The sequence below is a fragment of the Brachycentrus maculatus genome, unplaced genomic scaffold, assembly GCF_059751285.1.
Source record: "Brachycentrus maculatus isolate JH-2025_06_01 unplaced genomic scaffold, ASM5975128v1 h1tg000211l, whole genome shotgun sequence".
In the NCBI taxonomy this organism is placed as follows: domain Eukaryota; kingdom Metazoa; phylum Arthropoda; class Insecta; order Trichoptera; family Brachycentridae; genus Brachycentrus; species Brachycentrus maculatus.
The window spans coordinates 126,517-151,831 of NW_028280962.1; the positions used below are offsets into that span (position 1 = coordinate 126,517).

The window sequence follows — 25,315 nt, forward strand, 5'->3', positions numbered from 1 at the left end:
AAATCAGGTATGTGAACATTTTCTATGTAATATTTCGATAATGTGGTTTTAAGTATGTCTTTGATACAGCGTACTATTTATTTATTTATTTATTTATTTATTTAAACTTCATGTACAGAAAATAAAAAGTACATTGGCGGGCTTATTGCTAAAAAGCAATATCTTCCAACCGACCAAAGACGGACTAGTGATATTGATCAAAACGTTTGATACCATATATAGCCGTTTGCAATCAGTGGGCAGATAGTACTTGAACATTTAAAAAAAACATAAATTACAAATTGACATTTAAAAAGAAACATAAATTAACAAAAGACGATAATAAGGAGGGCAAAGGAAGAAGGGAGATTAGGGAAGGAGGTAGAGGGAGGAGGTTTGATCGACAGTTAGGATTCTAATGACAGATAGTAATGTCTCAGACGTTTTTAAAAGTTAATACATATTATTGCCTGATGTAATAGATTTTATCAAAAAACTAAGAAACAATTAATTAACAATTAGACAAAAAAGTATTCTAGGATTCTAATGATAAATAGGTAGAATTCGGTAGCAAGTTTAAGAAAGAGAGGAGGGGTCAGGGGAGGAGGAGATGGAATATACTATTGTACATATTTATGTAGTATGTAGGTACATAGAATATTGCAGTATGTGGTTTTGTGATTGGAATCGGATATGATGTGACTTCGTGCATTAAAAATGAAATAATCTACTTGTACCTCTTTCGTAGTCTAATAATTTATTCCGAGAATTCGATGAGTTGTTTTTGCAATAGCAAACAATGATAGTTTTATATTTATTTTTCGATCTAAAATTTATCAATCAAGTACTATATGAAATTATAGTAACTTTTTGTATTGAAAAAATAAATTTTTCTTTATAATAATTAAACGGTTTTTAAAAAAGAAAATATTAATTAAAAGATAACGAGTTTAAAAATATATATACGAGAAATAATATTTAAAATATTCTCTTTTTATATATTTTAAAAAGCAAATATTATATATTTTGAATATTGAAAGCATTAACTTTGTGGATCATATTGATATATTATTTCGAGAAATAAAAATACTTTGTGTTCTGATCCACTCACATTTTTATTAACCAACTAGTTTCGGCAACAACCTGTTGCCCTCTTCAGGGTTTCATTTATTACTTAACCCTGAAGAGGGCAACAGGTTGTTGCCGAAACTAGTTGGTTAATAAAAATGTGAGTGGATCAGAACACAAAGTATTTTTATTTCTCGAAATAATATATGCAAATATTATAAATATCCAATATACATTCTTTAGAATAAAATAACAACTAAGTAAACAGTTTTTTCTACATAAATTTTATTTGACCAGTGACCGGGTTTTGTCGTAACCGACATCACCAGACTGGTGTAAATATATAGTTGTTATTTCATTCTATAAAATGTAGTTCCACTAAGAAATGTCAGCACAAAACTTAATCCATTCTTTTTTTTTAAATCGGGCATGGAAAGACATGTTACCTCTCTATTCTCTAAAAAAATACCATATTTTATACCATACCCTCCACCCTTTTACTCCCACCCTTACACACACACACACACACACACACACACACACACTCTCTTCTATCTCTTAATAATTACAACATTAATGTGGAATTGTTCAATTTTTTAATTGTGTAATTACACTGGCCAACAATTTACTTTATTTTAATTGGCATAAAAATACCTGATCTTTATGCACTTTGCGTAGCTGAATTCAAAAACGAAAGAAAATAAAATGTAGCACGTCAGATTAGATAGTAGTTATGCATATTTTTAATTCTAATATTGACTAAAGTTATCTTATTCTTTATATATAAATATATGTATATACAAATAAACATATTTAATATTGATAACTTATATATTTCCACAGTTACTCCATAATAATCATTACTTTTTTTTAATCCCTTGGACCTTAGACTAAAGCATGTCTAGATACGAACCACTATTACGGTTTCAACGTATGGCGTCCATACAAACAATAATATGACTGTAACATCAAAACTTGACGTGATACAAGCTTGTCACCATAAAGACTTTGAATAAGAACGATTGACTTAGTCCAAATCACTTATTAAAATCTCAGTTACAAAATCATTGTTAACCAGTGTTATTGTTAATGGAACTATTTTTTAAAATATTTTTAAAAATGTAATGCTGTGTAATTCTAGAGCAAATAAATAAATAAAACGAGCAGACGAATGATTAGTTTCGACCTCGTTACGATTCGGAGTACGTTTGTTCACCTTATATTATTTACACGGATCCTTTTCTGTGTCGGAATTCGACTTTGTGTTGCATATTTATCTTGTATGTAGAAGGTCGGAGCTGTGCTGACTCGGACGCTCAGGTGTCTAGGTCGAAAGGGAAACTGACCCGTGTGAAGGGCGACGTACGACTGCATGCCTACTGTGAGTCACGTGTTGATCTTATGAGGACAATATCGACGGCCCCTACGTAAAGTACTGTATCTGCAAATCTGTATTATTTTTTATTAATTAACGGTTTTATCTGAAATTCTAAACTAGTATTATGCATTCAAAAACATGATAAAATAATGTATTAAATCGTTTCAAAACTTAATGCTTTATCAAAATTAAGTAGTTAGCGTTTGAAAATTCGATGTAGATAGCGTGTTATACGCCTGAAAACTAGGCGTAATTTATTTTATATATTTTGTTTTTTTATATATGTAGATTACGGTCAGTTGATAACATACACCAAATATCTCAAAATTAACAAAAATGTAGTTAGAGCACTTTACATAGGGCACGTCGATATGCCAGACGGGCAGTCGAAGCCCCATGCAAAATTATTCTTTTTCGTGGGTTACAATGTGTGTGAAGATTGGTTTTCTCCTTTCATGGTCAATATCAAGAGAATAATGAAATTAGACTGAACGCAGTCGAAATGTGTTCTCTCAGACGAATGTACAAAGAAAAAATGCATGGCAAATGTCTATCGAATAACTCGAACATATTATTTTTTGACTGTAGCCGACGTAAAGAAAACGTAGATTTAGAAATAGAATTAATTAGCTTAGGGACCTCGGTATGTGTTAGCAATGTACTACCCCCTCAATAAAGACTGAAATGTGTCGCTTTCGGGGGTGGTCTTTGCCCATACCGAGGAGAGAAATAGCTCTAGGTTAGATTAAGCTATTTTTAAGATATCTATAAGACTGAATATATTGTAATGTGTATACTGCTCTGCGGTGCGCGCTCGACTGCGCCGAAGTAGCGGAGTGGGGATGTCCTTATACGTGCTAGAGGGAGACGGTACGCGAATGCCCTCGCTCCCTCTACGCCGTGATTGGCGGACATACCCCCCTCCGCGATTGGTCAGGCACGGCCGGGCGGCGCTACGGCGAGGCACCCAGAGCGGGTATATATAGGGGTGTATTCAAGTTAATAAATCAGATTTCGACCGACTACCGCTGCGTTTTCTTCTCTCCGCCCCGCTTCTTCCCGACTTCGCTGCCCGCCCGGACTCATCGCCCCTCAGGAACATTCGACCGCCGCTACCCCCTGGACTTGGACTCGGATTTACTTTGGAGCTGACTGCACCCGGACTGGACGACGACGGAGCCGCCGCGACGACCCGACGGAGCGATACCGGACTTACGACCCGGTTGCCTGCTGCGTGCAGGTTGCGACTGCCGGTGCTACGTACCGCCTTCGCCGGCGATCGCAAGGGATCTCTGGGCTTTCGGTGGATCTCTACGCGGGTAGATTCACCGTCGAGCGCGGCCGCGGACTGAGACTTGCCCGGCCGCTCTGCGCTGACGCCAGCACCTGCGGCATCTACAGTACTTTGTGCTGCGGCGCGATTGCCTAGTCGCCGCGTCGCGTACAAGTTGGTCCTTCGAGCCGGATCTTCACCGCAGAGCGCCTAGAGATGACTTCGAGAACCCCATCGCTTCGCTCAGGGAGAGGAGGCACACCACCCAGAGAAGAACCGCCAATGGAAGGAGACTCTGTCGAATCGGATTCGTCAGAGGACACCGTCCAAAGGCTAAGAACGCAAGTTCGAAATCTCCGCGCTACACTACGAGACGTCGAGAGCAGCCGCGGACGCGCGGACGCGAATCCCGAGCCCGCGGCGCGTACAACAGACATGGACAACATCATGACAGTATTATCGAGGATGGCGGTACTATTAGAGGCTTCGCAAGGAAGGAGCCCGGCTTCAGTCCCAGAAGACGTCAGCAGGGTCGGCGCTTTGATCGCGCGCCAGTCCACTGCCAAGGATTTACCCGTCTTCGCCGGAGAGCCGCAGGAATGGGCCACGTTCAAATCGCAGTACACTCAGTCGACGGAGATGTGCTGCCTTTCGGATCCGGAGAACCTCCTGCGTCTACAACGCGCATTGAAGGGACGAGCTAGAGAATCGGTATCATCATTACTCGTGGACCCGAGCCAAGTAGGCGTCATAATGAAGACGTTAGAACTTCACTACGGTCAGCCGGACATCGTTGTGTCATCTCTACTGGAAAAGGTGAGAAGACTCCGCTGCATACAGAACGACGGATCGACGCAGGCATTAGTGGACCTATCGAGTGCAGTTCGGAACGCGATAGCGACCTTGGAAAGCTTCGGCGGGGACTACATGTCGACGCCTCAGCTGCTAAGCGAGCTAGTGAGCAAGTTGCCGCTGTGTATGAAGTTTCTATGGTGGTATAGCAGAAGGGGAGACCCCACAAGGCCCACCGCGAAGGATTTCGCGCTGTTTTTGGAAGACATGACGGAATCGGCAATGATAGGCGGCGGTATAGAGCCGCACGTATATAGCGGAAAAGACAGACAGCGCGAGAAGCCTCACAAGCGGGAGCAGGTGCATACAGTGATTTCTGTGGAGAAAAATGTGAATAGTGTCGTGTCATGTGTTTTGTGCGGACAGAGCCACTGGTTGCAATCTTGCCAGGAGTATCTAGAGTGTAGTGTCACAGAGAGATGGAACATAGTGCGACGGAAAAATCTGTGCTACGCGTGTCTAGCGAATACTCACCGGTATGTGAGTTGCAAAAATACGAGGAAGTGCGGCGTCGATGGGTGCCGCCGAACGCACCACAAAACACTTCATACGAGGGATCGAGCCGAAGTGCGCGAAGCTCGATCCGACTCAGACATAAGAGCGCCAGATAGCAGCGCCCGCCGGGATTCGCCCGCTGCTGCCGGCACCGGGGGCGCTAGACCACTCGCGGACGAGAGACAAGCCGCGAGTACGAGCGAAAGGAACATCGACTCCGGACACAGTTCCCGAGTCTACAACTTGGTTACGAGCACGCACGCTCGTGAGGAGCCAGTGCTCCTGAAGGTGATCCCCGTCACCCTAAGCGGTCCGCGCGGAGAAGCGGACGTCTATGCATTGCTCGACGAGGGATCAACCATAACACTGCTGGACTCGAAGATTGCCAACGACATCGCGGAACCAGGGGGTGCCCGAGGATTGAGGATTCACGGTGCTGGCGGGATGTGCGTTACCGATGCAACTTCGAGGAAGGTGACACTGGAGGTGCGCGGGACTGCGAAGGGACAATTCTCGCTCCGTGCAAACACGATTCGGAAGCTGCATCTACCGCCACAACCGGTGGCTAGTATAGATGGTAGGGTGCAGCATGTGCGCCCGCAATTACTGATCGGCCAGGACAACGCCTCACTTATTGTGTCAAGAGAGGCGCGTAATTGCGGGAACTACATCGCCTCCGAGACGGCCCTGGGAACGGTCGTTCATGGGGGGCGATTCCGCCAGACTTGCGTCAATACACTGATGGCGTTAAGTGCGGACCAGAGGCTGGAAGAGCTAGTCCAGCGGAACTATGCTGTGGATGCGCTGGGAATATGCGCTGCAGCGAAAATATCGCGCCAGGAGGCGCAAGCCATAGAGGTCATGAAGGCTACGACCCGTTTCCTACCTGAAGGGCGGTACGAGACGGGGCTTCTATGGAAGGAAGGCGGGCCTTGTTTGGAAAACAATCGCCGTATCGCGCTGAACCGCTTCTCAAGCTTGGAGAAAAAGTTCAGAAAGGATAGTCAATTCGCCGGGGCCTACCGAAGGAAGATTGAAGAATATCTCGCCAAGGGGTACGCGCGGGAATTGGCAACGGCCGAAATAGAGGACACTTCGAGTGGGCGATGGTACCTCCCCCACTTCGCAGTAACAAACGTAAACAAGCCCGACAAATTACGTATTGTGTTCGACGCCGCCAGCTTTTGTAACGGGGCCTCATTGAATGGCATGTTGGCCAATGGACCGGATCTCCTCTCATCGCTTGTGGGGAATATCATGCGATTTCGCGAGGGGAAGGTCGCGCTGGCGGCGGACATAAGGGAGATGTTCCTCCAAATAAAGATAAGGAAGGAGGACCAGCGGGCGCAGCTGTTCCTCTGGCGAAATAATCCCGACGAGGAAATTCGGGAGATGGTTATGACGTCTATGACGTTTGGCGCTGCATGTTCCCCGAGCAGCGCCCAATATGTGCGGAACCGGGTCGCGGAAGACCACGGGCAGGACATGCCCGCCGCCAGAGATGCCGTGCTTCGAAAGTTCTACATGGACGACTACATGGATGCTGTGGATCGCACGACAGATGCGATTCGATTGCGCAGAGAGGTCTGCGAACTTCTACAGCGGGGCGGGTTTACCCTCGCGAACTGGGCGAGTAACGATCCCGCAGTCCTAGAAACAATCCCCGAGGAATTGAGGGGCAAGTGCGCGCGAGACATTATCAGCGGAACCTCGACGACTGAGAGAGTTCTGGGGATAAAATGGGACCCGGTGACTGACGAGTTCCGCTTCAAGTTTGCGGCGTCACGGGAGGTCCCGGCCGGGAGGCCAACGAAAAGGAAAATCCTGAGCGAGGTCATGAGCATATTCGACCCGCTCGGGTTCGTCGGGTGTTTGACGATACGCCCACGGATTCTACTGCAAGATATCTGGCGATCCCACATAGGGTGGGACGAGGAGATAAGCATAGAACAGGCAGATAAGTGGCGCACTTGGATAAACATACTGCGCGAGACCGAGTGCGCCATCCCGCGGCGCGTGACGAGCAAGGGCCAGCAGGTAGAGCTGCACGTGTTTTCCGACGCATCGGAACAAGCTAGCTGCGCCGTTGCGTATATCGTAGAGGACACCGCCGCCGGGAAAAGGGCGACATTTGTGGCCAGCAAGTGTCGGGTGAGCCCGTTACGGGCGCTGTCAATTCCACGCCTGGAATTGCAGGCCGCGCTTATAGCTGCGCGGCTAGCAGCAACCATCAAGAAGGAATGCGGCGTACAACTGCGGGAAACATTCTATTGGACGGACTCCATGACGGTGCTGTGCTGGGTCCGGAGCGATTCCCGCATCTACACGCCGTTTGTGGCCCACCGCCTGGGGGAGATAGATGAGCTCACGAAGGCTCGTGAGTGGCGGTGGGTTCCAGGGAAACAGAACCCGGCTGATCTCGGGACACGAGACGGCGAGATACCGGACATATCGCCGACCGGTGTATGGTTCAGCGGGCCAGAATTTATTAGAAGAGGAAGGGATGAATGGCCGCCGCTCAAGGTGACGACGGCAGCATCTCAATCAGAAGTGGAGCTTAAGTGCGCGGACAGCGCTATCGTTATGACAATGCTCCCCGACGAATTACGGTTTTCGTCGTGGAGACGTCTAATCCGGACTACGGCGTGGGTACTGCGGTTTGTAAATCGGTGCCGAAAAAGGAGTCCGGGGAGCGCTACGCTCACGGTCCAGGAGCTCGAGGAATCAGAAAGGGCATGGATAAGGATATGCCAAGAAGACAGCTACCAAGCCGAGATAGCTGCAATCAGACGGGGGGAGTGCCTCCCGCGGGGGAGCCGCTTGATAGGGCTGACCCCGTTCCTAGATAACGAAAGCGTCCTGCGAATGGGGACGCGCATAACCAAAGCGCCCGCTGTGAGCGAGCCCATGAAGGCGCCAGTAATATTAGACGGCGCACACGCATACACCCGATTGATGATCCGGCACTACCATGAGTCGCGACTGCACGCAAGCACGGAGCGAACACTCGGCGAGATTAGACAACAGTTTTTCATCACCCGACTGCGGACCAATGTGAGGAAAGTAATCTACGAGTGTCGCTTCTGTAGGATGCAGAAAGCGCGACCGCAGCCGCCGCTCATGGGACAATTGCCAGTCGGCCGCCTGGATCATCACGTCAGGCCGTTCACCCATTGCGGGGTGGACATGTTCGGGCCCGTACACGTCACGATCGGAAGGCGACGTGAGAAACGGTACGGGGCCCTGTTTACGTGTATGGTGACGCGGGCGGTGCACATAGAAGTCACACCGTCACTGAGCACCGACTCGACGATACAGGCGCTGAGAAGGATGGCCGCTCGCAGGGGGCACCCTAGTACCATATACTCGGACAACGGCACTAACTTCAGGGGAGCTGACAAGGAGCTCGCGGACGCCATGAGAGGACTGGCTGATGATCCCGAGCTCCAAAACGAGGCCACGAAGAGGGGAATCGAGTGGGTGTTCAATCCGCCATCGGCACCTCATATGGGGGGAGCCTGGGAACGGCTCGTCCGGTCAGTAAAAAGGGCGCTGATGGCAATACTTAAAGAACAGTACCCTCGGGAGGAGACGCTAATGACGGCGATAGCGGAGGCCGAGTATACAGTTAATACTCGCCCCCTGACACATGTTTCGCTGGATAGCCGAGACGCCGCCCCTCTGACACCGATGCACTTCCTCATCGGGTCGAGCGGGGCCCAACCACATTTGGCGGACTACAGAGGCGTACCGCCGGGAATATGCCTGAAGAAGCAATGGCGCGTGGCACAGAAGCTAGCGGATGCTTTCTGGAAGAGATGGATGCGGGAGTATCTTCCGACGCTACAACAGAGGCGAAAGTGGCAACAGGCTGCCGCACCTATTAGGGTCGGCGACATCGTGGTGATCACGGACGCAGCCCTGCCGCGGAACGAATGGCCGCGGGGGCGCGTCATAGCAGTCACCCCGGGGAAGGACGGACAAGTGAGGAGCGCCAGGGTCCAGACAGCCGCCGGAACATACACGAGACCCGCCATCAAGCTCGCCGTATTGCTGCTGGGAGACAACGTCGGCGCAAGGATGCCTCCTCGGCAGGGGGGAGTGTAGCCGACGTAAAGAAAACGTAGATTTAGAAATAGAATTAATTAGCTTAGGGACCTCGGTATGTGTTAGCAATGTACTACCCCCTCAATAAAGACTGAAATGTGTCGCTTTCGGGGGTGGTCTTTGCCCATACCGAGGAGAGAAATAGCTCTAGGTTAGATTAAGCTATTTTTAAGATATCTATAAGACTGAATATATTGTAATGTGTATACTGCTCTGCGGTGCGCGCTCGACTGCGCCGAAGTAGCGGAGTGGGGATGTCCTTATACGTGCTAGAGGGAGACGGTACGCGAATGCCCTCGCTCCCTCTACGCCGTGATTGGCGGACATACCCCCCTCCGCGATTGGTCAGGCACGGCCGGGCGGCGCTACGGCGAGGCACCCAGAGCGGGTATATATAGGGGTGTATTCAAGTTAATAAATCAGATTTCGACCGACTACCGCTGCGTTTTCTTCTCTCCGCCCCGCTTCTTCCCGACTTCGCTGCCCGCCCGGACTCATCGCCCCTCAGGAACATTCGACCGCCGCTACCCCCTGGACTTGGACTCGGATTTACTTTGGAGCTGACTGCACCCGGACTGGACGACGACGGAGCCGCCGCGACGACCCGACGGAGCGATACCGGACTTACGACCCGGTTGCCTGCTGCGTGCAGGTTGCGACTGCCGGTGCTACGTACCGCCTTCGCCGGCGATCGCAAGGGATCTCTGGGCTTTCGGTGGATCTCTACGCGGGTAGATTCACCGTCGAGCGCGGCCGCGGACTGAGACTTGCCCGGCCGCTCTGCGCTGACGCCAGCACCTGCGGCATCTACAGTACTTTGTGCTGCGGCGCGATTGCCTAGTCGCCGCGTCGCGTACATTGACATCTCATCAAAGGTGAAGAAGAATATGGAAGTCTGGGCATTTACGGGGCTGACGACCGTCATAAGCTGGTTTAAGTGATCACATTACACACGTGTAACATTCACGGGTAGAATTGTTGAATGTCACACGTGTGTAAAGTGATCACTTAAATCAGCCTATGACGGTCGTCAGCCCCGTAAATGCCCAGACTTCCGTATTCTTCTTCATCTTTGATGAGATGTCAAAAAATAATACTAACATATTGTTTGATTTTGCCCAATCTCTAATCTGGCCCATTTCTATGGTTCTAGTCAGTTAGATTTTGTTCGGTGATTGATCAGGGAGGACGCGTGTGGCGTTCCATCCTCGCTGCCTACCTCAGCGAGGAAACGGTGTGCTCGGAAATGATATTGTATTTTATGCAAGCGTTTTATTACCTTCATACGAGGAGAATATTAAACTTCGAGGCTAACAAGTCCAATCTTGGGATATTACATATAAATTATGATGACTGTATTTTCTGACTGCATTTGTATCCATATAGAAGAAGGTATGTACTGTTTTCTTTTAACCGTGCAGTGGTCGCGTGGATTTTTTGATTGAATTATTTATCTTTATTCCAAACCTTGAGTTGCAGCGTGTAAGCCTAAAAAAACTTCCATAATCCAAGGTATTCCTTTCAAGGGGTGTTAGGCCAGCTTAGCAGCAGCTGTAGATATATAGACACATTCTCACAAGTGATATTCAACGTCAGGGGGACTCGACATGTCAATAAATTAATATAATCCAAGGTATTCCTTTTAAGGGGTGCTAGGCCAGCTTATGACTCACCAAAAAAAAAAAAATATGACCTCAATAAAAGTGCCTTAGTTTTCCATATATTTCTACTTTTATGAATTTCCCGAACCTCTACGCCTTAGATCAGTTTTTTCAGTGCCACTTTTTCAATTTCTCATTTCAGCTTTGCGTTTTTTATTGTTTTTCCTCAAAATAATCAAAAACAACGTTTATATTTATAACATTATTCAAGTGTCGGGTTGTGTTCCCGTGGTTAGTGTCGCGGACTCGCGGAGTTTCTGGGTTCGAACCCACTCTACCACACTTTGATACCTATTTCTAATAATGAGCCGCTTAGGCTCACAGAAATAGTATGAAATTGAAGTTTTTTTTATTATTAGATTAAAACCAATATTTTTAGCTTTTCCACTTTTTTATTTGACCAGCGACCGGGTTTCGTCGTTACCGACATCATCAGACTGGTGAGAGGCTTTACAAATTTGTATGTTATATATAAAAGAAGGCAGGAGTTGATAACCATGATTTGATATCAAATCATGGTTATCAACTCCTGCCTTCTTTTATATATAACATACAAATTTGTAAAGCCTCTCACCAGTCTGATGATGTCGGTAACGACGAAACCCGGTCGCTGGTCAAATAAAAAAGTGGAAAAGCTAAAAATATTGGTTTTAATCTAATAATAAATTAAAAATGCAATTCCATCACGAAGTGTCAGTGGATAATATAAATCTATGAAATTGAAGTATTTCTGTAAATAATAAAACACAAATATTTCTTTGTTGAACAAAAACATAATAATATTGTTGAATAAACCTTTTTGTATCGATTCATTCGTTCACCATTTCTTTGAATTAATTAGGGTCCCCTTTCAACCGTGGAAGAAATCTGAGCTCACACAAACAATGACTGTACTCGTACATAAGTATGATGTGTGATGTAATGTTGTGACTCTCAATGAAATGCAATCGATACAAATGTCAGACCACCTTAAATATGTCTCGAAGGCCGCAAATTGTCAACGACGGATATTTTGCAATAGCCCCACAAAAATTATTAATAGAGATATTAACTTATTTATTTTTTACAAAAATGTTAATAATATTAGTACCCTTAAGAGTGGTATTGTTTGCATGCTGTGGTAGTGATTGTCCTGTTAAATGTTACCTAGATTTAGAGAAAATTAAGTTGCGACTTGCTAGGCCTTGAAAAGTCACGATTATGAGTTGGGTGGCTTCTGCATTAACATGTTCCAGTTGTGGTAAGCTAAAGCCAGGTTTTTGTCTGAGGTTTGTATTAAAAAAAATCAAATATGTTAAACAAATAATTGAAATACTCCCAAAAGATATTATCATATCAATATAAGGCCAAACAAAGGAATATGAAGGCTTAGACTTTGTTTAACAGGTAGCTACTTACATTTATGTGTTTAACAATACAAAGCCAGAAACGCATATTCACGTATGGAGCCAAACATCCGGCAAATGTTGCATATAATGTATGTTATATATTGGCACATGAAGATCGGCAGCAAAATTAAAATATATAAAACCTGTGTGCGACCCATCCTGACATATCGCTCACTCCTTTTAACAACGTCATTTATCAAAAAAGGTCAAATGCCTAGAAAATGTACTATATCCCAGCAAAAGCGGCATATTTTTAACTTAATATTTTCCCGCTACAGGGCAAAAAGTGTTTAAAAGGTATTTTTAAAAATATATACTTAATATTTATTAAATGGAGAAAAAACATTCAGGTTTTAATTAAAAAGATCTGTTGCATAGTAAAAAGTTCAATAAGTGGCTTGATATTTATATTTCATAGATTGTATTATATTTTTAAAAACGATCTTCTGAAAAATCAAGTTTTTGATATATGACGTTGTTGAAAGGAGTGAGCGATTTGAGATCCAAGGCAGAGCGGACACCGCAAAGGAAGCTTTTATTAAGAGTTTCTGCTTAATAAAAGCTTCCCTAATCCCACCATAGATGTCTCTATAAAGTCTAGTGAATTCAAGCACTGTGTTACGAGTTAAATCGATATATCTAGAAGTTTCAAGCATTTAAGTAGTGTGGTTATCAATCATGTGTAAAATTGGTGAATGTTACACGTGTGTAAAGTGATCACTTAAACCAGCTTATGACGGTCGTAAGTCCCATAAATGCTAACTTACATATTCTTCCTCATCTACGTTGAGATGTCAAAAAATAATATGCAATCAATTTCTACTACGAGTTATTTACAAGAAAAATGATTTAGTCCTTTTACTGTGGATAATAGATGCACAGTAATTCTTAGAAGTAAGGCATACAAGTCCATATTCTTCTTCATCTATGTTGAGATGTCAAAACATAATGTAAAAATAGTCCAAGTTTTTGGTTTGTATGGACTATAAGTTGCAAGGTCAAATTTTAACAGGAATACAGAATACCGCTAATGTTGTACATAGAAAGAAAAAAGCATGATGCGGTCAAACGCATATGTAATTTGTGTTCACGAGACCCGAATACCAGGAAATGTCCGAGGTTGTTGATTGCTGTATGGAAAAAACATACATTTTCAGAATCTCTGCGTCATTCATTGAGGTGTGGATGATGAAATATGATATGACGATCGACCAATCACCAAATTATCTTGATTTCATGTTCAATATGGATTTTACAAAAAGCAACAAAAACCTTCCCCGATAATTTCCGTTAACGTCATACAACGAACATTGAAAGCTCTCACCGTATTTCCGGATCTTATACGGAAGCAATTTTGACATCTCAAGAAATACCATGTAACCTTATTTTAACTTAACTTAGATTTAACTGTTAATTGCGTGGATTTCAAAAAATGCACTTGACTTTTGACTATTATTTTTAACTTTGTAAGAAAACTTTCCCATTAAAAAATAAATAAATTAAAAAATAAATCAATCTGTTTTAAAATTCAATAAATTTGTTAAAAATATGGGCCAGCTTAAGACAATAACTAGGTCAGTATTATAGCCGTTTACCTTATATATCTTATTTAAACTTCATGTACAGAAAATTAATAAGTACATTGGCAGGCTGTCTTTGCAAACATTCTTCGCCTCTTCCAAGTTCATGCAATCTCCTCATACATACCCGCCGATTATTCCGACTCTTGACCCGGCCGTTATCAAGTATTAGGAATACCTGATCGTGCCAAGTTTTTCTCGATCTTCCTCTGCTTCTTTTTCCAATTACGTTCGCCTCATAAATTTATTTTACCGTTATTTTCTCACTCACCACGTTCCACATGTCCAAACCTTAACACACCATTCTTAATTTTATCGAAAATGATTCACCCTTGCATTCTTCCCTTATATTTACCATTCGAACATCTATCATACAATGTTTTGCCGTACATTCGACTGAGGGATCGCACATCGACTGCATTCAACCTGCTTTCATCCTTTTTTTACCAACTACATTAAGATTAAAACTTGACAGTTATTTTATTCACAACATTTTGAGTGTGTCCAAATACTTGTTCACAAAATCTGGATTATCTCCAATTACAGAAGTTATTTTCATATTATTTTTTGACATCTCATCAAAGATGAAGAAGAATATGGAAGTCTGGCCATTTACGGGGCTGACGACCGTCATAGGCTGCTTTAAGTGATCACTTTACACACGTGTAACATTCACCAATCGAGGTAGTCAGCCCTGTAAATGTCCAGACTTCCATATTCTTCCTCATTACTAATCATATTGGACTGTACGTAATTGGATTGCATAATAAAAGAGTATTGAATCAATAAAATTTTAGTCGAAATAAGTTCAATAACTGTGACAGGTGTTTCGCCTTGCAATTTTTTTCGCCTTGCATTATCAATTTGACAAATATAATAATGTATACATAATTGAAATAGCTTTTTCAGATCAAAAAATCAGTAGCATAATAAACTAAATACTATTTATTTATGGTTGTTTATGCAGGCAAAAACTCAAATAATTATTTAATTAATTGATTCGGCAGTCACTTGATGATAAAATCTATTCATTTTTACTTATTATTTTTTTTTTACAAAAATGTTAATAAAATTAGTATATAACCACTCACCGTGAGTGGTTATTTACTAATTTTATTAACATTTTTGTAAAAAAAAAATAAGTAAAAATGACTAACCACAAAGTAAATGCTTTAAATATTAATAATATTGAGAATATATCCATTTTTAATTTAAGTATTGCTCAGTAAATACCACTATTCCTTAAAAATCTATTGTGACACGTGTTTCGATGCGTTTCGCATCATTTTCGTGTTTGGTACAGTGTTTGAAAATGATGCGGAATGCATCAAAACACGAGTAACAATGGATTTTAAGAATTAAGGTTATGTAGTTACTGACATTTCATGGTGGAATTGCATTTTATATACATAGGCTGGACCAGTGTGATGATGTCGGTTACGACGAAACCCGGTTGCTGGTCAAATTAAATTCATGTGGAAAAATCTACACAGTTGTTATTTTACTCTCGCTTTTAAGAAATAGTGGTATTTACTAAGTAATCTAAATGAAAAATCAAATTATTATTAAAATAAAATAACTTCAACATCAGACCAAATTTAGTCATTAAAAAATAATCAACTTACGTCTACAGTACTTATATACATGTATATCCAATTAAACTATCGTTATTCCACTTTTAATAACACGAATTGTATTTTTTATAAACCGTACAATGTAAAACTTCACAGAGGCTGTTTAAATGATCGTAAAAACACTTCAAAAGATGGTAGATTTAATTTATTTTAAATAACTCTTTATAAACTTATTTATACACTTATTTTTTACTGTTAATAACTTATTTATACAATTATTATTGTTTCACTCAATTCTCGCAAGAATCTGTTGTGTTTTATACATTTCATGGATTCAATAATTTGCCGAATGGACGTCAATCCGCCGCGGTATCGTGAAATCAACTGAAATGAACTGCCTATCCTATTGGTTATGCTACGATTTGATTAATACTTGACTCGTGTTTTAAGACGGTATATTTGATAGCCTAAAACTAATTTTCTTTAAGACCTAGTATTCGTTAAGTCGCAACTTAATTTTCTCTAAATCCAGAATACATTTTACGCAATTGTTATTTTTTTTAAAACACCGACTATGCATTGAAAAAATATGTTTTTCTTCGAAATAATTATATGGTTTTGAAAATAACTGGTAATGGTCAGCACGCTCGGCTACCGTTCTGGAGGCCTCGGGTTCGATTCCCAGGAGGGGGGGGGTTGAGATTTTTTTTATACAATTTATACAACATTACGCTGGACTGGTACCTGAAGCGGAAGGCTGATCACCTTCCCTTCATGTGTTAACGATCAAGATTACACTGTGTTTATACCATGCAATGCCCTATGCACCATTGGGGTGCCGATTAGGGTTTGAAAACTTTTTGAAAACACCGTTTTTTTCATTTACAAAAATAAGTTTTTCGTCGAATCAATTGAATGGTTTTGAAAAGAAAGTAGTTATTGAAAGGCAATGAGTTTAAAAAAAATTAAAGATATTTTTTTTAAATATATTCTAAAAAACAACAAAAATCCCCAATATATACATTATTTTTGAATATACCCTAAAGAAGACATTACTGAACTCAGTTTCTATAGTATTGTCTTACATTCTTTATATCATTTTATATATTATTTTAATAACTACTTCTTAATATTTGAAGGTTGCATATAAAAAAATCCATGGTTCGTCAATTTAGAGCAGTGCTCGATGCATTGAGTGATTCGGTTTGGACAACTTGTAAACAATGTCGTAAACAAACTCACACAAGAGTATACCTCACTAACACTTCTACATATATGCAGCATTAGTACATCTTCAAGCAAAACAGGTTTTTTTGTTGATAGCACACATAGCATTCTTAGAAACCTGCAGCCCAGTCATGCGTAGGCTCTTGTTAAAAAGAAAGCAAAAGTAGAATTTAAGTTTTTTTTTAACATATTCAATTTCATTATAGATTTCTAGTTAGTCCTATGTCAACTTGGATTTGAAGAAAAAAATTGTCGTTTCGAAATCGAAATAAGTTTTGCATTATTTATTTATTTTTTAACTAACTAACCATCAAGCCGTTTCCCCGCAGGGTTAGGCAGAGAGAATAGAATGCAATGGCGTTCCCCCTGTCTTTAGAAACATTATTCGCCTCTTCCACACTCATACATCTTTTCATACATACCTGCCGATTATTTCTTTCGACTCCTGACCCGGTCGCCTCCAAGTATTTGACATACTCAATTGTGCCAAGTTTTCCACGGCCTTCTTATGCTTCTTTTTTGACATAAGAAAATTAGTATTTAGTGTTTATGTATTGTTATTTTACCTATTTTCTTCTTCGTTTACACTATGCAGAAAAAAGCCAAGGTCGTTGCAAATACTGTATTTATATATAATCTGCATAAATAAATATATATATATATATTTATATATATCTATATATATATATATATATATATATATATATATATATATATATATATATATATATATATATATATATATATATATATACATATATATATATATATATACATATATATATATATATATATATATATATATATATATATATATATATATATATATATATATATAATATATATATATATATATATATATATATATATATATATATATATATATATATATATATATATATATATATAGTCTGTAAGTAAGTTGTCCGCCTCCGTAGTGTCGGCTACCGTTCTGGAGGTCCCAGGTTCGATTCCCAGGGGGGGTCAAATAAATATTTGTGATTTTTTGACACTAATATTTATTCAATATTACCCTCGACTGGTACCTGAAGCGGAGGGCTGATCATCTTTCCTTCATGTGTTGTTCAAGATAACACTGCGTTTATATGATGCAGTGCCCTATGCACCATTTGGGTGCGGAAAGGGTGTGAAGAACATTTTTATATGTATATATATATATGTTCACATATTTATATGTATATATCTATATATATTTATAGTCTGTAAGTAAGTTTGGTCCAAAGCGCTTTATCCGTAAAGATTATTGGAATTTTTTACCTATTTCGTGGTTGCCGTCATCTTTACTCGAGTTTTACACCTGTAAATACCCAGACTTCCATATTCCCACCAATATTGAGACGTGAATAAACATATATATCATCATCTTGCTCAGTTAATGACCAGCCTTGGCAACATCCTGACTGTGATGCTCAGAATTCTCACAATAAAAATGCATGCGGTTGAATAAACAAAATATCTGGCATTTCCGATCCCACCTGACCTTTGCACGGCTTCGAGCCCTCCATAATTGGATTCGCCTTGAGAAAGTGCAGCGAAATGACTCCGAAACGCATTTCATCTGTACGAATGAGAATTTATTCCTGTCTTCGTATTTTAGTATTTATATTTGGCCGTGACAATCCGAATCATCTGGATTCGGATTGTCACGACCATCTGGTCGCTATTGAAAGTTCAATTTGTAAGTACATTCGTATAAAATGGAAAAAAAGACAACAATGAAAATGTATGCGGTTGCATATTCATTGATGGATTATATATATATATATATATATATATAAATAACAATAATAATAAAACCCTTATCCGCACCCCAATGGTGCATAGGGCACTGCGTCATATAAACGCAGTGTTATCTTGATCGTTTTTTTACACATGAAGGAAAGGTGATCAGCCTCCGCTTCAGGTACCAGTCCAGGGTAATATTGAATAAATATGACAGTGAAAAAATCGCTTATATTTATTTTACCCCCCTTGGGAATCGAACCCGGGACCTCCAGAACGGTAGCCGAGCGTGCTGACCATTACACTACGGAGGCGGACAATATATATATATATATATATATATATATATATATATATATATATATATATATATATATATATATATATATATATATATATATATATATATATATATATATATATATGTATATATATATATATATATATATATATATATATATATATATATATATATATATATATATATATATATATATATATATATATATATATATATATATATATATATATATATATATATATATATATATATATATATATATATATATATATATATATATATATATATATATATATATATATATATATACATATGTGGATACATTTATTTTATTTATATATATTTAAATCACATTTTTTACATATTTAGTACATTTTTTGCTGAGACCCACCAAGCCACCTTGTGTATCTTGTCAGCGGAGTTTTTTTTATAATATATTTTTTATTGTTTTTAACGATTTTAACCTAATATACACAAAAAAAAGAGAAAAAGTAAGAATATAAATATATTACAATTTTCATAATGTTTTCATGGAAAAAAGGTTTTAAACAAAAAAAAACTAACTGATACCTTTTCTAATAATGAAGTTCTAATAATAATAAAATATAGTATGAAATGGAAGTATTTTTGTAAATAATAAAAACACAAATATTTTTTATTTAAATAAATAAAATTTTGATTATGCCAGTGGTTCTCAAATTTACTTTTCCCATGAACCTCTTCTTATGGCCAAAACCTGACTGTGAACCTAGAAAAGAAATTTCACATGACTGAGCGATAAAAAAAAAACTATTAGATTCACAAACTTTGTGAATGCCAAATATTTATTTACAGATGACAGATTCGTTTTAAATATGAGTTATTTATACCATGAATTCGAGGATATCCCAACATGAAGAAATGTATTGAGTTAGGAATATGAATCTCTGGGCATTGGCCAATTATTGTGTGATCCCTTCGTCACTAGAACGCAGAACTGTCCTAAGTTGCATAAAATTAAATCGTTTTTATTCCTGTATTGTGTTTTTTATGATATTAATTTTTCTATACAGAATGTTCTTGACTTACATAAATATTTCGTAGTCATATGGGAGAAAGTGACTAAGTACATTTTTACAAAAACGTGATTATTGACAATTTGATGTCTTACTTGCTTAATATTGCCCTGAAAAAATCCCAAAGCGATTTTAAACTTGGAAGTATAATATATTGACTTGGTAAAAATGACTAACTGCATTGATGTTTATTTTCTTGCCAAGCAAAAGTGACTTAAATGGCCCTTTTGAACATTTTACGTTTTGTTTGTTGGTCACTTTCTCCCGAACGACTACGATTTAATTATACAAAATTAAGCCAAATTTTCGCAAGAAAATAAAAATTAAATGGGATTGCATTTATTATTTATCTTGCTTTTTATGTACAAGATTTATAGATTATTAAGTGGATTTTTGTTTCTTCTAACTAAATAAATATGTTTTTATTTAAATATGTGTTGGGAACAGGAGGGATAATCTAGTATGGACGATCGGGAACTCCGCATTTGCTCATTGCTGGGAGGAAACCACGTTGCACTCCTCAGGAGAAGCCGGACTGCTGACTGTCGTCAGCAGACCTTCCGTTCCACTAGAAGAGAGTTCGGCATTCGGTATCCTAGCTTGGTTTATATTACCAATGTACTTTACTATTTTTACTTTATCGCTCACTCCTTTCAAGAACGTCATAAATCAAAAAACTTGATTTTTCAGGAGAACGTTTTTAAAGTTTAAAAATAAAACACAATGTATTACAAATAAATATCAAGCCACTTATTGAATTTTTAACTGTGTAACAGATCTTTTTAGGTAAAACCTGAAGGTTCTTTCTCCATTTGAAAAATATTAAGTTTATTTAAAAAAAATAATCCATCAATACCTTTTCTTCAAAATACAAAAACAATATTTTCTGCCCTATAGCGGGTATAAATATTAAGTTAAAAATATGGCTCTTTTGCTGGGATATAGAACATTTTCTGGGCATTCCGAAAACATGCACAACTGAAAATTAACGATTTTTGATATATGACGTTCTTGAAAGGAGTGAGCGATATATGATGTGTCGGGTTGTGGTCCCGTGGTTAGTGTCGCGGACTCTTGAGCCAGAGTTTCTCGGTTCGAACCCACTCTACCACAATTTGATACCTAATTCTAATAATGAGCTGCATAGGCTCATAGAAATAGTATGAATTTGAAGTATTTTTGTAAATAATAAAAACACAAATGCTTCTTTTAAAAAAAGAAAAAAAAACACCTCTCGTGACAGATCATTATGAACTAACACGGTTCCGATGTCGGATAGTCCTCGACAAGGCTTCTGCAACGAAATAAAATATTACTACTACTACTACTACTACCATCACGCCGTTTCCCCGCAGGGGTAGGCAGAGAGGATGGAACGCCACACTCTTCTGTCCTGACATACACTCCTAGCCTCCTTCACATCCATACATCTAGTCATACATGCCCTCCGATTACGCAGACTTTTGACACCGCCAGATTTTAGGTTCTGATTGATCTGATCGTGCCAAGTCTTTTTCGGTCGTCCACGTTCTGTTTTCCCTCTCACATTCGCCACATATATTTTCTTAGTCATTCTCTCGCTATCCATTCGCTCCACATGTCCATACCACCGCAAAGAGCTCTTTCTAATCTTTTCAATTATTCCTCGTTCAGCCTTACATTCCTTTCTTATATCATCGTTTTTAATTCTGTCATACAATGATTTTCCACACATTCGTCTGAGGGAGCGCATTTCAACAGCGTTCACTCTGCTTTCATCCTTCCTTTGCCAGTTCCATGTTTCGCTTCCATACATTAGTGTCGGTACTAGCACGCCGTTGTGAACCGCTAGCTTGGCTTCCATGGACATATTCTTATTCCCAATCACTCTGTTAAAAGCACCATTTATTCTATTCCCTGCATTCACTCTTCTCTCAATATCCTTATCCACTTTTCCAAAATATTACTAAATGAAAACAAATAAACTAAATTTAAAAAGTTTTTCTTCGAAATATATATGAGGTTTTGAAAAGAAGAGAGTTATTGAAAGGTAAGGAGTTAAAGAAATCTAAAAAAAAACAAAAAATATTTCCAATATACATTATATAAAAAATCGGGCGTGAACATACATGTGACCCTTTCGTTGGTCTCCGTAGGAATGAATTCTGTGCTTACGAATATCCCCTTGAAATCGAGTTTGTCAAAATTTTCGTTATTTTGCCTGCATTTTCATGGATACTTAAAAAAGAGTCTAGTTGATAGCGACACGCTCAAAATTAAAAATGTGAATTTTTAACAAAGCAAATAATAATTTTCTTTAATGACGTTCGGTTCAGCACGTTGCCAGCCAATAAGGACGCCACTGAAGGGAGACGAACCGTGATTTCTCGGTACATTTCAATTATTATTTTGACTTATTTTTCGACCTTCGCTGTGTCGCTTTCGACCTTATGAAATTGAGTTGTTTACTACAATAATATACATTACATAAACAGACCTCCTCCGTGGTGTAATGTTTAGCGTCTTTAGCTACCGTGCTGGAGGTCCCGGGTTCGATTCCCAGGGGAGAAGGGTAAAAATAAATATTTACAATATTTTGAGTGTGTCCAAAGACTTTATCACAATCTGCACAATACAAAGCTTCTTTCATATCACCAATAAATGTCTCTAGTGAAATTCTAGTGATTCAAGCGCTTTGTTTCGAAATTGGATCATACATATTAAACGTCCAAGAATTTGAGTAGTGTGGTTGTCAATCATGGGTAAAATTGGTGAATGTTACACTTGTGTAAAGTGATCACTTAATCCACCCTACGCCGGTCGTAAGCCCCGTAAATGCCCAGACATCCATATTCTTGTTCATCTTTGATGAGATGTCAAAAAATAATATGAAAAATAACTCCTATAATTGAAGATAATCCAGATTTTTCAACAAGTACTTGGACACACTCAAAATGTTGCAAGTTTATACGTCATAATAAAAAAAAATTCAGACGACAATATTTATGTGACATTTTCTCAATACTTAATTTTCGTACGTTTTTATAAAACTGGAAATAAAATTTGCTCTTTTTGAAAAATGATATTCAGAAAATTTTCAGACTATTTTCAGAAATGATTGGTTCTATTTTCAAAAATGATATTCAGATATTTTTCAGACTATTTTCAGAAATGATTGGTTCTATTTTCAAAAATGATATTCAGATATTTTTCAGACTATTTTCAGAAATGATTGGTTCTATTTTCAAAAATGATATTCAGATATTTTTCAGACTATTTTCAGAAATGATTGGTTCTATTTTCAAAAATGATATTCAGATATTTTTCAGACTATTTTCAGAAATGATTGGTTCTATTTTCAAAAATGATATTCAGATTTTTTTCAGACTATTTTCAGAAATGATTGGTTCTATTTTCAAAAATGATATTCAGATATTTTTCATAGTCTACTTTCAGAAATGAAAGAAATGAAAGCGAATAAATTATTCGAAATGGGTCTGAAACACATTTATTTATATGTACTTATATAACAATGTGTTTATATAAATGTAATTTCCTGTATTCGTAGATAAGATAAAATAAATACTCGCCTCTTGAAATACTAATTGATTGGAGAAATAATACAAGTACCTGCGTCATATCGACGCATATAAAGAAGAAACAATAAAAAATGTACATTAAATATAAGTACAAATATAAGGAATGTAAGGCTGAACAAGGGATAATTGAAAAGTTTAGGAAGAGTTCTTTGAGGTGGTATGGACATGTGGAGCGAATGACTAAGAATAAGAAAATTTTTATTTTTTGACATCTCATCAAAGATGAAGAAGAATATGAAAGTCTGGGCATTTACGGGGCTGACGACCGTCAGGTTTAAGTGATCACTTTATATACGTGTAACATTCGCCAATTCTACCCATTATTGACAACCACACTACTCAAATTCTTGGAAGTTCTATATATAACAACCAATTTTGAAACATTGTTCTTGAATCACTAAAACTTCACTAAAAACAGATGAAAAGAAGCTTTTTATTGAGCAGAACCTCATTTATTAGTATGTGAGGTCTGAATCTTGGATTATAATCACATACATGGCGTTTCTCATGTATGTGTTTATACTCACTTTCTAAGATTCCCATGAATCCATAAATGCATTTGCATAAATATTACAAATTATTAATCTTTGTCGATGATTTTAGGAGTGAAAAAAAAAACATTTTTTTTAAAATGGCATTCTTAAAGTAGAGAGGTAACTTTCAGTTTAAAAATAAATCCTTAAATCTAGGCTAAAGTCATTTAATAAATGTATGTATGTATGATTATCTAGAAAGTCTCATTCTCAAGTTAAAATTTATAAATAATAAAGTTGTCCAATAAAAACTTCCACTAAAAACTCTTAGGAAAATCACAGGAAAGAAATTTCAACCCTTCACTTGAAAAATAACAATAAAGTACAAAAAATTTGCAATAAGTTTAAATTTTCGCAGATTTACATTATACTGAACGCGAAATTAGTAACAAATAATGTTTAAACCTTTTGTAATGTAACCGTTTTTATCCTTTACAACTTTGATCCTTCTAGAACTTGTCAAAAAATTACAATATAAATCAAAAGGTACAGAACGAAAATTGTATTTGTACATATCGCTCACTCCTTTCAACAACGTCATAAATATAAAAAATCGTCAATTTTCAGTTATGCATGTTTTTGCAATGCCCAGAAAATGTACTATATCTCAGCAAAAGCGGCATATTTTTAACTTAATATTTACCCGCTACAGGCCGGAAAGTGTTGTTTTTGCATTTTGAAGAAAATATATTGTTTAATTATTTCTTTTAATAAACTAAATATTTTTCAAATGGAGAAAAAACTTTCAGATTTAACCTAAAAAGATCTTTTGCACGGTAAAAAGTTCAATAAATGGCTTGATATTTATTTTTAATATATTTTATTACATTTCTAAACTTTAAAAACGATCTCCTGAAAAATAATTAAACAATACCTTTTCCTCAACATGCAAAAACAAAACTTTCTGCCCTGTAGCGGGTAAATATTAAGTTAAAAATATGGCTCTTTTGCTGGGATAAAGTACATGTTCTGTTCATTCTGAAAACACGCACAACTTAAAATTAACGATTTTTGTTATTAAATAACGTTGTTGAAAGGAGTGAGCGATCTTACAATACAGCTTAGTTCAAACTCACTTTATATCTTATCATAGCTACATTATAATATCGAACAAAGGAATTTCAAAGCAAACAGACTTCTTCATATATATTTTTTTTATTTCTTCTATTTGTAAGTAAAAATAAGACTTGACGCTGGTAGAAAAATCCTTCCACTGGGTGACTGCCATATAAATGAGTTAAAACTAAGACTACTAATAGTTTAAAACATTTTGAGTGTGTCCAAATACTTGTTCACAAATCTGCGTTTTCTTCACTTAGGAGTTGACGTCTCAATATATATGAAGAAGAATATAGAAGTCTGGGTATTTACAGAGCTTACGACTTGTCATAGCCTGGTTAAGTGATCACTTGAAGGGAGCATTGTACCCTATTCATATTTTTATGATTAATAATCACACAACTAAAATTTTTGGAAGTCATACATAAGTATGTGATCAATCTCATATGTATGAATCAATGAGA

At 38.5% G+C, this 25,315-nt stretch overlaps 2 protein-coding genes across 2 annotated transcripts in view; one reads left to right on the top strand and one right to left on the bottom strand.

The window, feature by feature from the left end:
* LOC148307062 (uncharacterized) overlaps positions 1-15,741 on the bottom strand; it is a 30,284-nt gene extending 14,543 nt beyond the window's left edge. Inside the window, exon 1 of the mRNA XM_088263958.1 lies at positions 15,407-15,741. The gene's annotated coding sequence lies outside the window, so the exon portion shown is untranslated. The remainder of the gene's footprint in view (positions 1-15,406) is intronic.
* Positions 3,915-9,152, top strand: LOC148307063 (uncharacterized). The gene has a single exon (XM_088263988.1). It carries the CDS (start codon positions 3,915-3,917, stop codon positions 9,150-9,152), a length of 5,238 nt encoding a protein of 1,745 aa, XP_088120114.1.
* Positions 15,742-25,315: the final 9,574 nt, after the last annotated feature.